This window comes from Lissotriton vulgaris, chromosome 9, assembly GCF_964263255.1.
Source record: "Lissotriton vulgaris chromosome 9, aLisVul1.2, whole genome shotgun sequence".
NCBI classification, from domain to species: Eukaryota; Metazoa; Chordata; class Amphibia; order Caudata; family Salamandridae; genus Lissotriton; species Lissotriton vulgaris.
Genome location: NC_141697.1, coordinates 1242300749 through 1242315562, shown reverse-complemented (window position 1 = coordinate 1242315562; position 14814 = coordinate 1242300749). Strand labels below are relative to the sequence as shown.

At 48.8% G+C, this 14814-nt stretch overlaps 1 protein-coding gene across 1 annotated transcript in view; it reads left to right on the top strand.

Moving 5' to 3' along the window:
* Nucleotides 1-3667: 3667 nt before the first annotated feature.
* Nucleotides 3668-14814, top strand: part of LOC147693172 (peptidoglycan recognition protein 1-like) — a 45786-nt gene continuing 34639 nt past the window's right edge. The window contains exons 1-2 of the mRNA XM_086939418.1: nucleotides 3668-3720; nucleotides 9935-10023. Coding sequence (XP_086795544.1) covers nucleotides 9966-10023 — 58 coding nt within the window. The 5' untranslated portion in view covers nucleotides 3668-3720; nucleotides 9935-9965. The remainder of the gene's footprint in view (nucleotides 3721-9934; nucleotides 10024-14814) is intronic.

The window sequence follows — 14814 nt, the reverse complement described above, 5'->3', positions numbered from 1 at the left end:
ATTGCACAAATCCTCGTGTGCAGTGACCATATTGAAAGGCTCCCCTATGGGCAGTAGTGCTAATTGGTGAAAGGAGGTGGACGCAGCACATCTGTCTGGACCTGCTAATGGATGGACTCGCCGTCCAGAAGTCGACAACTACCTCATGTTGGAAATATTAGCCTACGAAGCTGCAATCGCTTTCATGGATGAGTATCTACGTACCTGCAGCTACAACAGATTGGAACACATTGCACATGTCCCGACACCTTGTTGCATCTTGGAGATCTGGTCACATATCACACGACAACAGTGGACATGGCTGCTTTCACATGGACTCCGACTACATGAGTGGGCAACAGCGCAGCTTGACACACACTTGTGAAAGGTGAGGCACTCCTCAAGAGTGGACAGCGGCGCTTGGCAACGTTCCTATTCTGACATACTGCTGCATTGGTCTGCATGTTGTGGCACTTATCTTGCCCGTACTGACACGCATATGGTAATGAAGTCTACGCACCTTCACTTGTATTCACCTGTGATTTGAATGACAATGTGTGTCTCACTGCCTATATGTGTCACGGCCATACCTGCGCATTGATAGCATTACCCAGGGAGTACCTTTTTGTGGAATCACTGTCCCTACATTCATCCATACTTTCATTCTTGATTGATCATGGCCATGACACATCTGTGTGAATTGGAATGTTTTATTCAGATTCAGTGGAGTGTTGAAGCTGGACCGGTACAGGGCCATGCAAACCCCACTTTACATTGTTGACCCGTGGAGGGCCAGCCAGAGTCCTTTCAGGATTGACAAGTTCATAGGGAGTGGAGGACTACAGTCCGCAGTGCGATTGCTGTGTCATTGGTAACCAAACCAAAATGGCAGCCTATGTCGAGGTCCAAGGTGAGTGTCGCTCAGTGTATAGGGGGACAGTTGGGGGTGTTATTCCAGGGCATGATGCGGAGGGCAGAACCAAGCTGAACCCGGCCATAAGGCAGAGATGAATGCTACCACTTCATTCTTACCACAAAGGCAGATTCATCCTCATCTTCATCCTCTGATGCGTCAGGTGCCTCACATGCGGCTGGTGGTGTTTTGTCTGCATCACTGTGTGGCAGTGACACTTCAGGGGGAGGAGATGTGGATGGAGTGGTAGCACCCCCATCCATCCGCGCCAGGCCTTGTGGTGGCAATGCCAAGATGAAGATTTGCAGGGCATGGAAGATCACAGCTACATCTCGCTGGTGTGCAGCTGTGGCAGCCATTTGTGGGGCTTGCATCCGCTCCATGTAATCCATGATCATTCACATGCTGACATCGCGGGGGCTACTCTGACTAGACAGTTGTTATTGGCTCAGAGTCCTGATTCTAGCAATGTCAGCCATGGATTGTTGCAGAGCAAGGTGCGGACTGTGAGTGTTCATTAGGGACTGTAAGTGGTCCATGATGGGACTTAAACACCCATGTATGGCAATTAGTTTGGCTGCCATGCGGTCGAACCCGACCGCAGCTGGTCAGATATCTCCTCCTGGCACCCTAACACGTGGATTTGGAAAGCCATGTATTGGTCGTGGGCGCCCTGGGAGACAGCTGTGGTGGTGGGTGCTTCCTGCTGTGTGGTCTGTGCAGGGGATGGGGTCTCATGGATGCAGCTGGGTTGCCCTGCTCCTGGAGGTGGGGTACCGGTGCTGTCCCTGAACTATTGGAGTGCGTCGGTGTTGATGTTGGGTGGGTCCTCTTTATCATCAGTGCTGAGTTGTTGGGTCTGCTCTGCAGGAGGTGTTGATTCTCCCTCTGCAATCTGAAGGGGCGATGCAGATTGACACTGTGTTCACATGTATGTTCACAAATTGTACACGTTTACTGTCAGACGCCTATTAAAAGCGGGACACTTGGCATTTTTGCACCATCAGGGATGTGAGGTTGTACTTGTATATTGTCATCTCACAGTTTCCTGCTATGCCAAATGCGAATGGCCATTTTCTTCAAACAAGTGGCAGCTGTTGTGTCCTCTGTTCTGTTGTGAGAGTGTTGCAGTTTGTACCACATTGTTATCAATGTTGGTGTGCTCTGCATCTTATGTGTATGTGCTGCATTGTGGGTGAGTTGCCCCTTCGGCTCTGTTTTGGATGGCCCTTATCCCTTTCAGGCGGTGTGCCTCTCACGTCTGTGCTCATACAGTGCTGAGATGTTGCAGACATATAAATTGGGCTCTTGGTCGGAGTTGTGACTCTTGGGCATGGTTTGTCCGCAGATGTGCTATACTTACTTGTGCATGTGTGACTTTTTGCCCATCTCCCCCCGTCCCCCCAGTCCTTGTCATTACTCACCCTGTTGCTGTTAGCTCAGGTCATGTTGTGCAGTGTCCGGTCCCCCAACTCCTGCCACGTCTCCCCAATGAGGGTCCCAGGCTGGTCATCTGTATGGCTTGTGGGCTTCTGTTTGTCCTCTGTACTTGCTCTGGCTACCTCCATGGTACTTCGCAGTTGTTTGTGTTTTGTTTGTGTTTTTTGTTGCTGCTTTTATAGTGATTTTTCCCACCTGACTTGTGGGACTTGCAGGCCTGGTGCTGCTTCTCGCTGCATTTTTTATTGCAGTTCGGCTCATCGCAACTTTTTTCACGTTTGGGTTTAGATTTTTATCGCCGTCCCAGTGATTTCATCGCGTACATTTGACACGTTATCGGGGGACTATCTCATGTTACTGTCGTGTTGTGAATAGGACGTTAAAACAGAGTTATTTTCCTGTGATAGACGGTGATATGAAAGATTGCGTTAACTGATTTTGGAGATGATTATCGCACGTTCTTGAGAATATCCCCCCATGTTTTACCGATTGAGGTGCGTGCATTTGCCTTTTCTCTATTTTCCGGGTTAAACCAATTTAGGGAAAGAGAGACTCGGAAGTAGTATGTAGGTGGTACACACATGGGCCTTTCACACAAGAGGTCACAGCGATGTCTTTTAGTAGTTTCTCATTTTTACGTCTCCGATGAAATGTGTACTTTTATTGTGGCGCCTCCCTGTTTTCATATTAAATATTCTGTTTGCTTGGTTATTTAGTTATTTTCTACTGTGTGAGGGGCCCAGGCGTGGCTAGAGCTAGAGCTAGAGCTAGGCATGTCACGCGAGGCTTGGTTCTGTTGTGGTGAAAGGCAGGCACTTTTACCTAAACAAGCATTTGCAATGCAACAGGTCTCGCATTTATGCGAATTTGAGGTATTGACATTGCAAATGACAAGCCTATTATTTTTGTTTTTGTTTTTAAAACATAAATAAATAAAAGGCATTGTCATTTACAATACCAATAGCTTAAATTCGCGTAAATGCAAGACCTTTTGCATTGCAAATGCTTGTATTTATTGTAAGTGCTGAATGTGCTGGCTGTGTGTAGAGATTCAGCTCCGGCAGCAAGCCCTTAATGATCAACCTCGCTGCCCCTTGTCAAAGGAGAGATTTGTGGCTCAGTGAGCTAACAGCACTAGCTGGCTTTTGTGGCTCTGAGGACAACACACTTTACATGTCACATGCAGCACCCATCGCTCTTGAGTTTTACAGACCAGAGAACAGCCTGACTGACCGAAAGCTCACTGTGGTATTTGGCCTCTTGCAAAATGCGGAACTAAGGAAATTGCATAAGACGATATCACCCAGGGTGAGTAGATGCTCACACTCCACATCACCACTAGAAGCCACAGGAGCAGCAGCCTACATCTGCTGGACTTCGAGACTCAGGTGAGCTCAGCTGACAGGGGTCGCAGGTGTGAGGGGTTTCGAGACTCAGGTGAGCTCAGCTGACAGCGGTGCCGGTGTGAGGGACTTCGAGATTCAGGTGGGCTCAGCTGACAGGGGTCGCAGGGTGAGGGGCTTCGAGACTCAGTTGAGCTCAACTAACAGCGGTGCAGGGTGAGGGGCTTCGAGACTCAGGTGGGCTCAGCCGACAGGGGTCGCAGGGTGAGGGGCTTCGAGACTCAGGTGAGCTCAGCTGACAGGGTTCGCAGGGTGAGGGGCTCCGAGACTCAGGTGAGCTCAGCTGACAGCGGTGCTGGTGTGAGGGCTTCCAGACTCAGGTGAGCTCAGCTGACAGCGGTGCCGGTGTGAGGGGCTTCGAGACTCAGGTGAGCTCAGCTGACAGCGGTGCCGGTGTGAGGGGCTTCAAGACTCAAGTGAGATCATCTGACAGGGGTCGCCGGGTGAGGGGCTTCGAGACTCAGTTGAGCTCAACGAACAGCGGTGCAGGGTGAGGGGCTTCGAGACTCAGGTGATCTCAGCTGACAGGGGTCGCAGGGTGAGGAGCTTCAAGACTCAGGTGAGCTCAGCTCACAGCGGACGCAGGGAGACTCAGGTGAGCTCAGCTGACAGTGGTGCCATGTGAGGGGCTTCGAGACTCAGGTGAATTCAGCTGACAGAGGCGCAGGGTGAGGGGCTTCGAGACTCAGGTGAGCTCAGCTGACAGCGGTGCTGTGTGAGAGGTTTTAAGACTCATTGAGCTCAGCTGACAGGGGTCACAAGGTGAGGGGCTTTGAGACTCAGGTGAGCTCAGCTGCCAGCGGTGTAGGGTGAGGGGCTTTGAGACTCAGGTGAGGTCAGAAGACAGCGGTGCAGGGTGAGGGTCTTCAAGACTCAGGGGAGCTCAGCTGACAGGGGTCGCAGGGTGAGGGGCTTTGAGACTCAGGTAAGCTCAGCTGACAGAGGTGCAGGGTGAGGGGCTTTGAGACTCAGGTTAACTCAGCTGACGGCAGCGCAGGGTGAGGGGCTTTAAAAATCAGGTGAGCTCAGCTGACAGCAGTGCAGGGTGAGGGGCTTCAAGACTCAGGTGGGCTCAGCTGACAGGGGTCGCAGGGTGAGGGGCTTCGAGACTCAGTTGAGCTCAACTAACAGCGGTGCAGGGTGAGGGGCTTCGAGACTCAGGTGAGCTCAGCTGACAGCGGTGCAGGGTGAGGAGCTTCGAGACTCAGGTGAGCTCAGCTGACAGCGGTACAGGGTGAGGGGCTTCGAGACTCAGGTGGGCTCAGCTGACAGGGGTGCCGATGTGAGGGGCTTCTAGACTCAGGTGAGCTCAGCTGACAGCGGTGCCGGTGTGGGAGGCTTTGAGACTCAAGTGAGCTCAGCTGACAGGGGTCGCAGGGTGAGGGGCTTCGAGACTCAGTTGAGCTCAACTAACAGCGGTGCAGGGTGAGGGGCTTCAAGACTCAGGTGATCTCAGCTGACAGGGGTCGCAGGGTGATGGGCTTCAAGACTCAGGTGAGCTCAGCTGACAGCAGTGCAGGGTGAGGGACTTTGAGACTCAGGTGAGGTCAGCTGACAGCAGTGCAGGGTGAGGGGCTTTGAGACTCAGGTGAGCTCACCTGACAGGGGTTGCAGGGTGAGGGGCTTCAAGGCTCAGATGAGCTCTACTGACAGCGGTGCAGGGTGAGGGGCTTCGAGACTCAGGTGAGCTCAGCCAACAGCAGTGCAGGGAGAGGGGCGTCAAGCCTCAGGTGAGTTCAGCTGACAGGGACAGCAGGGGGTGGGGCTTATAGACTCAGGTGAGCTCAGCTGACAGGGGCAGCAGGGGGAGGGGCTTCAAGCCTCAGGTGAGCTCAGCTGACAGGCGCAGCAGGGGGAGGGGCTTCAAGCCTCAGGTGAGCTCAGCTGACAGGCGCAGCAGGGGAGGGGCTTCAAGACTCAGGGTAGCTCATCTGACAGGGACAGCAGGGGGAGGGGCTTCAAGCCTCAGGTGAGCTCAGCTGACAGGCGCAGCAGGGGAGGGGCTTCAAGCCTCAGGTGAGCTCAGCTGACAGGGGTCGCAGGGTGAGGGGCTTCAAGACTCAGGTGATCTCAGCTGACAGGGGTCGCAGGGTGATGGGCTTCAAGACTCAGGTGAGCTCAGCTGACAGCAGTACAGGGTGAGGGACTTTGAGACTCAGGTGAGGTCAGCTGACAGCAGTGCAGGGTGAGGGGCTTTGAGACTCAGGTGAGCTCAGCTGACAGGGGTTGCAGGGTGAGGGGCTTCAAGGCTCAGGTGAGCTCTACTGACAGCGGTGCCGGTGTGAGGGGCTTCGAGACTCAGGTGAGCTCAGCCAACAGCAGTGCAGGGAGAGGGGCGTCAAGCCTCAGGTGAGTTCAGCTGACAGGGACAGCAGGGGGAGGGACTTATAGACTCGGGTGAGCTTAGCTGACAGGCGCAGCAGGGGAGGGGCTTCAAGCCTCAGGTGAGCTCAGCTGACAGGCGCAGCAGGGGGATGGGATTTGAGACTCAGGTGAGCTCAGCTGACAGGCGTCGCAGGGTGATGGGCTTCAAGACTCAGGTGAGGTCAGCTGACAGTAGTGCAGGGTGAGGGACTTTGAGACTCAGGTGAGCTCAGCTGACAGGCGCAGCAGGGGGAGTGGCTTTGAGACTCAGGTGAGCTCAGCTGACAGGGTCAGAAGGGGGAGGGGCGTCAATCCTCAGGTGAGCTCAGCTGACAGGGGTCGCAGGGGAAGGGCAGGCATTCAGATATGCTGTTCATTTCATGAAGACACCTCAAGTCTGAGTGTGAGACCAGTGCTCGAAAGGAAGGGGATCCACTGGATCCCAGCTCCAGCATTGATTTCTTGCCAGATCTGGGATCCCACCAACCCAGAGGAAGCTGCTGTATTTGTCCTGGTGCCATGTTTTCGACACAGGACACTTTCCAGCAGCCCCTGCTCTGTGTCTGCATTCCATTCTTAGCAGCAACACACAGGCGGTGTGGAGGAGTTCTTATTTACACATCCAGATGGGCCCGAAACAAAAGCCTGATTTAAAGGGCTCTCAGCCCCTCTTTTGCTCGAGTACAAACCAGGTGACAGCTAGCTGGAGCCCAACACCTGGACCCAAAGCAAAGGAAGAAACCAAAGGTGCAGATCATGATATCTCTTCACAAGTTCTTAAGAGAAACTATGACTTGGAGGCAGATGTTTTACTCTGTTAAACTCCCCATGTAAGAGATGTGTTTGCACCATAAGAATGCAAGATGTACTTGCTGTTTGAATAATTACACCCAGTTTGATGTAAATGGCACCTACTGTTTTTTTTATTTAAATCTTTTACAGCGCACTGATTCTAGTGTAGGATGTGAAAGCGCTTTACATCACACAAAGGCACAATACATTATACATGTGTGTAAATCAAAGTACAGGAAATGTTTGCAAAACAAAGAGGGTTATAAGTGATAAGGTGCAGGAATCACAGATCAGCCATACATGTAGACATTATATGATAGGAGTGAATGGTTGAGAAGAACAGAACTCCAGGATTTGAAACTCAAGGCAATGATTCTGGGGGTCTGTACTAAAAATACTTGATTACTTTCCAAGGAAACCTTTTTGCAATTTTAGAATAACAACCGATTGACAAAAACCAATAAAGATCTAAACCCAAGACTTAAAGTCTGAAAGCAGCGACTTGGTGTTGGAAATTAGAGCACTGAGCTATATCAGAAGTCTTGTAATGTATGAAATGGAAGTAACAAGATGACCTCACTGTCAAAAGCAGTAGCCCACTTATGTATCTAGCTAAAAAATGTATTTGTGAACCACACAATGTTCTTTGCAGCAGGTACATTAACCGTCTGTGCTACTTCATGAGTCAAAGCTGTGGCTGGACAAAAAGGGGGTCATCTTACTGCCATTATAAACCCCTCAAAGTTGCTGGGCTAACAATGATCCCTGCAGCAGGTGTCTTAACCCTGTAAGATATTTAAAAATGCTATCTTTTTGGATTCAGATTATTTAATCTATAACAGATTTAACGCCCCACATATCCTTGTTGCCAATTTCTTTGCATCTGTTTTAAAATAAGATATGTATATAAGTTGATTGTCAGGCTGTGTTTTTCAAGCTCCACCCCTCGTGACTTCACCCCCTTTCCTCTGTCAATCCTTGACCCCCAATGTATCAGTAGTTCAGCAGGTGCAGTGCACCGGAGCCCAGGGTGTTAAGAGCACAATGCACCCAAAGTACGATTGCATTTTACTGTCCACCCAGTGGGAATGGTGGAAAAGGAAAACACACGCCCCCACCCTCGCCGGATCTGCCCCAAAAATAAGGAACTTCCGCCCACCCTCAACGAGAGCAGTCACCTCATTCGGGCTTTTCAAGAAGGAAGTGAAATCCATTCTACTAGACAAGCATGTTTCATAAGAGCACTCTGCAGAACCTGTCACTCATCCTGTTTATATTGAATCATGATATGTGCACCCTGCTCTTCCACTTCTATGTGCGGCGGACCTCAAGAGACTGATGCTTTCCTGTCCCGAGACCCTCATCAGCTCTCTTTGAACAGCGCTCTGATACCATGATGGTCATGTTTGCCTTTTATAAAAAAAACTCTGGGGCAGGTTTACCATAAGTGGTGCCTCCCTGCATATCAGCAGGCATGCGCCAGTTATTGTGCGCCATGCCTCCGCCCTGGTCCGGACTGGCTGTAGCGGGCACCGGGCAATCCCCCGGTGCGCCGCACGGGTCGGGCTGGTTTTGGGTCTCTGGGGGCCGATTTTGTTACAGGGCAGTTTTTGCAGCCAGGGTGGTGGAGGCAGGGCCGGACTGGGAACCCAAACCAGCCCTGGCAAAGAGCTCGGCGGCACCCCCAACCCCCGAGGGGGGGGCGGGGGCCAGCCAAGCACTTTGCCAGGGCCAGTTTTGGTTCCCAGTCCGGCCCTGCCTCCACCACCCTGGATGCGCCACATTTACAATGCGGCGCACCATGGGGCAAAAATGGCACAGATGCGTGACGCATCTGTTCCATAAAGGCGGCGCATTGATGGAGTTGCGTCGCAAGCGTGACGCAGCTCCAGCAATGCTCTGGGGGACCCTATCTGTACAATGCTGCGTCAATCCTTACGCCTGCTTCAAGCAGACACAGGGTTTTGACGCAGCATGGGACCCAAAGTGACTGAGTGAAATCTTGTAGATTTCCCTCAGCCACTTTTAGGGGGCATTCCTGCACCAGAACGCCCCCCCCCCCCTGCGCAGGACCACCTCTTCTGGCGCAGGGCTTTACAACATGACGCATCTGGGAGATGCGTCACGTTGTAAATACCCCGCACCATGGTGCATCTTTTGTGCCGCCGCTGCATGACAAAAGAGACGCAACGGCGGCGTAAAAGAGGCGCAAGGGGCTTGTAAATCTGCCCCTCTAAATCAATAACTAAATATAAATAAAAGGGACTGTAGTGAATGCGGGGGGGTTTTACCTCACTTGCACTAGAGCCCCTGGCACCGTTGCACGCCACTGTCGTGTGTCAGTCCGGAGTCTCTAGGTGTCATCCAGGGGGGTAAAGCTGGTCCGAGATGGGCTCGGTCACCCCCCGAGGAGACAAGCAGCCCATTGGAGGAGGCGGTCTCTGGAGGGACAAGGCCGGTCTGTGTCCTGTACTAAAGCAGTGATGGGCAGCAGATGGAAAGCGCTGAGTGGGCAGGTGAATGAAGTCTATAGGTCATGGGTGAGCAGGCCTACTGGTGGAATGAATCTCAGCAGGGCGCCTGGGGAGGAGGGTCCATATGTGTATCCGGTACTTCTACAGCGTGAACCGAAGTGAGGGCAGCGGGTGATCTACCTCAGAGGCGTTTCACGGGCAGGGTCAGTCATGAGTGGGTCCTATTCCTCTCCAGGTACCCCCAGTTATTTTGCACCATATTTCTTAGCTCCCCCAATGCACTCCTCATAATTACCCTCATTTTCATTGTTGCCCAGTTGTAAAGATTCTCCCCTGGGTGTGTCCTTGCGTTGGGACGCCCCTCATGGCGTTGCTGTTGTCCTCTATAATACATTTCATTCATTTATGCTCCCAAAGTTTCTCTCTCCAAGTCTTCTGTTCCAAGTTTCCAGAAAGATGTGCAGTTGGTGGTTCTTTTCAGAAGATGCAGGATGTGTTACTGGAGATGCACTGGTGTAGAGTGCTTTAAACAGGCGTCCTCGGCTGACCTCGCTTGTTCTCCCTCTCAGGGCTCTCTTCGGCCGGTCTGCAGTGTGGAACATGCAAAGGATGCTTCGAGGCGCTGTGCTGCTGTCCGCTCTGTGTGTCGTCATGTCTGGTGAGTTCTGATGAGCAAGATGACCCAATCAGAATGCTCTATTTTTAAACTGGCGCCCCCACTAGACTCTTGAGAGCCTCCTGCGACCCAACCGTCCAGATATACAAATATTTCTAGACCTTAATTTCTCAAAAACTACTCAACGGATTTCCACCAAATCTCAAAATGCACAATCTGCGGATCAAGTTCCAGCTTCCTGACAAATTTTGTTTAGTTCCATTATGTCCTGCCAAAAAAAGTCTATGGAAAATGCATGGGGATTTTGCATTTTGTGACCCCCCACTTATTCTCAACTCCTGCTTGACAGATCACCCCGAAACCTTCCATGCACAAACTAGGCAGCAAAGAGCACTTTTTGGAAAGTTTTGTAGAGTTTCATCAAACAGTGACAAATGTATCAGCAAAACCCCCACATTTCCTATGGAAGCACGACCCTGACTATTTACTATTACTTCGCACAACGCTGCACAGCAAAGAAGTTGCTGCGCTGCATGAACGGGATAGAACAGAAATGCTCCATATTCACAAAGATATGGAGTATATCTGCTCTCTCCTTGCTCTGGCGCACTGTGTGCTGCTGAGCACCAATGCAGGCCCCCTCGCACCGTAGTGCACCATTGTGCAAAGGAGCCTGCGTGACCGTCAGGATTGTTTCTGTGCAGGAACGTGCACCCTTCTGCACAGAAAGCAATCCTTAGAGGCGTGTTCCTCTTTCTATGTCTGCTGCAGAAGGACGCACATGTGGAAAGAGGAATTAACAAGCGGAAATAGAGCTATTTCTCCACGTTACGCCTCTGTCGGGTAGGCACACCACTTTGGTGCAAACACAGGTCACTGTGTCTTCTTGTATTACAACCATTTCTGATTTACAAAATGCACAGTTATTGCATTCTATTGAAGGTGATGATAATCTTTCTTTACAGGAAATAAGAGCAGATCTCAACATTGAGGAAGATCTGACAATCACGAGCGGTTTAAGACCACGCTCTAAGTTTATTCCGGCCAATACCCACAAGAATATTGATCTGTTCAGAGAGAGAGTGTCAAGGGATTTATATGCAATGATTGACTGTCCTAACAAATACATAAACAAACAACAAAATATGACCAAGAAAGAGAGGTTGGCCTTGGAAGGGCTCGCCAAGGATAAAAGCATTACCATCAATGAAGCTGACAAGGGGGGGAATGTTGTTGTCATGAACACCTTAGACTACAACAACGCGATTAGGAGACAGCTACCTGATCTGAGCTGCTATAAAAGCTTGAATGACAACCCCATTCCCTCCCTCGTCTCTCATATCAATACTAGGATTCACGACTGGGGCGAGATTGGCCATCTCTCTCAGGAGGAATGTAGATACCTGAAAGTAACAAATCCAATGGCGCCCTGTATCTACATTCTCCCAAAAATACATAAGGCAGGCACCTTCCCCCCAGGACGCCCCATAATATCGGGGATTAACTTGCCCACTGAGCGGCTTTCCCAATATGTCAATGGTTTTCTCCAACCATTTGTAAGCAACCTCCCTGCATACATCCAGGACTCAGGGGACATCCTGAGCAAATTTGATGGCTTTCCATGGTCTACAGACCTTTTGTTTGTCACAATGGATGTGACCGGATTATATACGTGCATACCTCAACATTTTGGGATAAGAGCTATATCCTCGTTTCTGGCATTAAGAAATGCTGACCATGTTCAACATAATGATATGCTGATCGAGATGACTGAACTGATACTCTCAAGAAATTTCTTTCTACTCTGTGGCACCTGGTACCACCCAACTAGGGGTACTGCTATGGGGAGCAAATATGCTCCTTCATATGCAGGACTCTTCATGGGGTGGTGGGAAAAGGAGCACGCATGGGGCAAATATGCCTCCCCCTGGATTGATATGATCGTGTTCTGGGGGAGGTATATTGATGATATCATCATGCTTTGGAAGGGAACTGAAGACCAACTCCCTGAATATTACACCTATCTAAATGATAACCCCTACAATGTCCAATTGACCATCAGGTCCAGTAGAACTAATATCGAATTTCTGGACATATTGTTCTATATAAAGGACAACAGGATACAAAGTAGTCTGTATCGCAAAACCACTTCTTGCAACAGCACGCTGCATGCGTCCAGCACGCACCCTAGCTCCACCATTAACAATATTCCCTTTGGGGAGATGGTGCGCGTTCGCCGCAATTGCAGCACAGATGACAAATTCAGAGAACAAATAGATGATGTCAAGAAAAGGTTCAGAAATAGAGGCTATATTGAAAACATTTTGAATAAAGCAGACAGAAGAATACAAAAGGTTACTCGAAGAAGCACCCTAGTAAAGAAACAAGGAAAGCGCAAAAAAGCCCTGGAGACAGCGACATTTGCATTCATCACACATTATACACAGAATAGTACCAACATTTTCAGAATTTTGAGAAAACACTGGGGCTTACTTACAGAAGTACCTAACTTGAGAAACACCATTAGCAACACACCAAGAGTCACATTTAGGAGAGGGAAAATGCTACGTAATATGCTATGTCCCAGTTACCCCTTGACACCTAAAACCAAGACATGGTTATCCACAACGCCAAATGGATTTTTCACATGTGGCGGCTGCAACATTTGCCCTTTAGGTAAAAACAGAACTAAGAAATTCCAATATAATACTAACCGCGAGTATGAAATAAGACATTACATCAATTGTAACACAAGCCACGTGGTTTATATAATTGGATGTGAATGTGATAAAATCTATGTGGGCAGCACGGTACGACCATTAAAGTTGAGAATTCAGGAACACGTACGGGCACTGAAGAACTATGACCTTAAATACCCAATGGCGTACCATATGCGAGAACATCACCAAGACACTAAAAACACATGGTTTCAGAGTATTGACCACATCCCCCACACCCTCGGGGGGGCAATCGTGAACTCACTCTGCGAAAGATGGAAACCTCCTGGATATGCCGCTTGAGGTGCCTTGAGAAGGGACATAACACGGAAGATGAGATGCATTACCATCTACAGTAGTCATGTGTTCCCACACAATGTTTACAGTATGGTATCGAGAATACAAAACTATAATGACATTCCTGGTACCCCGGGGCGAGTTTGCGCTGAGCCCCATCTAACTCACTTTTTCTTTACTGGCATTATGAGTCATCATACATCCTCCCGTTACGCCCACTTATGATATGAACGAATATACCACAGCAACCCTAACGATTCCTACAACCACTAATGGGACACTTTTCTATGTCCACTTTCAATCAATCAATCAGAACACTTGTATAGTGCACTACTCACCCAGAAGGGTCTCAAGGCGCTTGGGGAAGGGGTCCGTTACTGCTTGAACATCCAGGTCTTGAGTTGTCTCCTGAAGGTGAGATGGTCACTTTTCAGCTTCAATACTGTTCATTGTATATTTCTTCCTTTTTCGTATATAATTTAGGAATTATCATATTTCATTTGCAATCCTACCATGTATATTGAATGAAATATTGCTGACACACTTGTGGCATGTAGGCATATTATTGTATACATTCGGTCTGGTCGTTTTGGAGAGTTTAATTATTACGTATTGATTATGTGGCGGTGCTAAAGGTTATCTTTCCATATGGTCACGTATTGGACCGACCGTACAGAATACATGAGGTATGGAGTTTAAAATAAAATAAAGATCTCTATGTAGTAGTGAAAAAAAGCTATTTTTAATTCATGAAAGTGAAACTGTAACTCTAAGGGATTGAAGTTTTACCAGTTTTTATTTAAATCCTGGGTAATTGTTTGTGTCAAAATGTGTTGACATAAAGATTCGCTAAATCGCTATAAGGTGGAATGATAGCGCTAAGATGGCCTGCACTTTTAACCTAACATTTAGATGTACATTTTAAGCGGGTTACACATACGAACACGTGACGTGCGGTGTCATTAGTTAAACACCAATCATGGATTCGCCCTTAAGGTAGCGGAGATGGCGGCGTTTTGAAACGTCAGAACGCCGCAGTGTTGATGCATCGTGATCAACTTTACAAGGTCATTTCGGACTCGAATATCAAGACGCGTATGCAACTTGTGCTGCAGTACTATGTCTGCGTTACTATACTTTCGGGTCCGGTAAAACGGGACCGGACCCATTCTCATGGCGTGGTACGGTATGCACGGGTGTTCGCTGGTTTCCACTACTGTGGCCGGCGTTTCTATACTGTTGGGTCACTTTGTCTGCATTTAGTGGGCTCACCTCGAGCGTTCTGTCTCCATGGGATAATCTAATAGAAGTTTAATTTGTTAAACTGACGCTGGTTCTATATATCAAAAAATCTTAAAAAATCTTAAATGTTACAATTTTTTCAGGTGACTACCGCAAAGATACTTATTGTTTCTGGATTATATAAGACGCATATTCCATAAGATATAAGACAGATTTTTCCTTCATAAGGTAGGCGTTAGTCTACATTGCTCTAATACTAGTACATATTCATATGACTCGACGAGGAGACATTAATATTGTACGCTTAGAGGTAATCGTCTTAGAGTAAATACTTATGAACATTTATGTACGTTCTGTTTATTATTGCAGATACATTGTCACCAAATATATACAAAATCTTCTGGAAATTAACGAATTTCCGGTCTTCCCAATTATTTATACAAGGAAGAATATCAAAGTGGGATATTTATAATTCTTGTAATTTGGAGTTTGCTTTGGGGCAGTCACAATACAAAGAATAGAAAAGAAGCTTAAGGATATAAAGCTCTCTTTCCGCCTTCCGCTATTTCTCAAGATT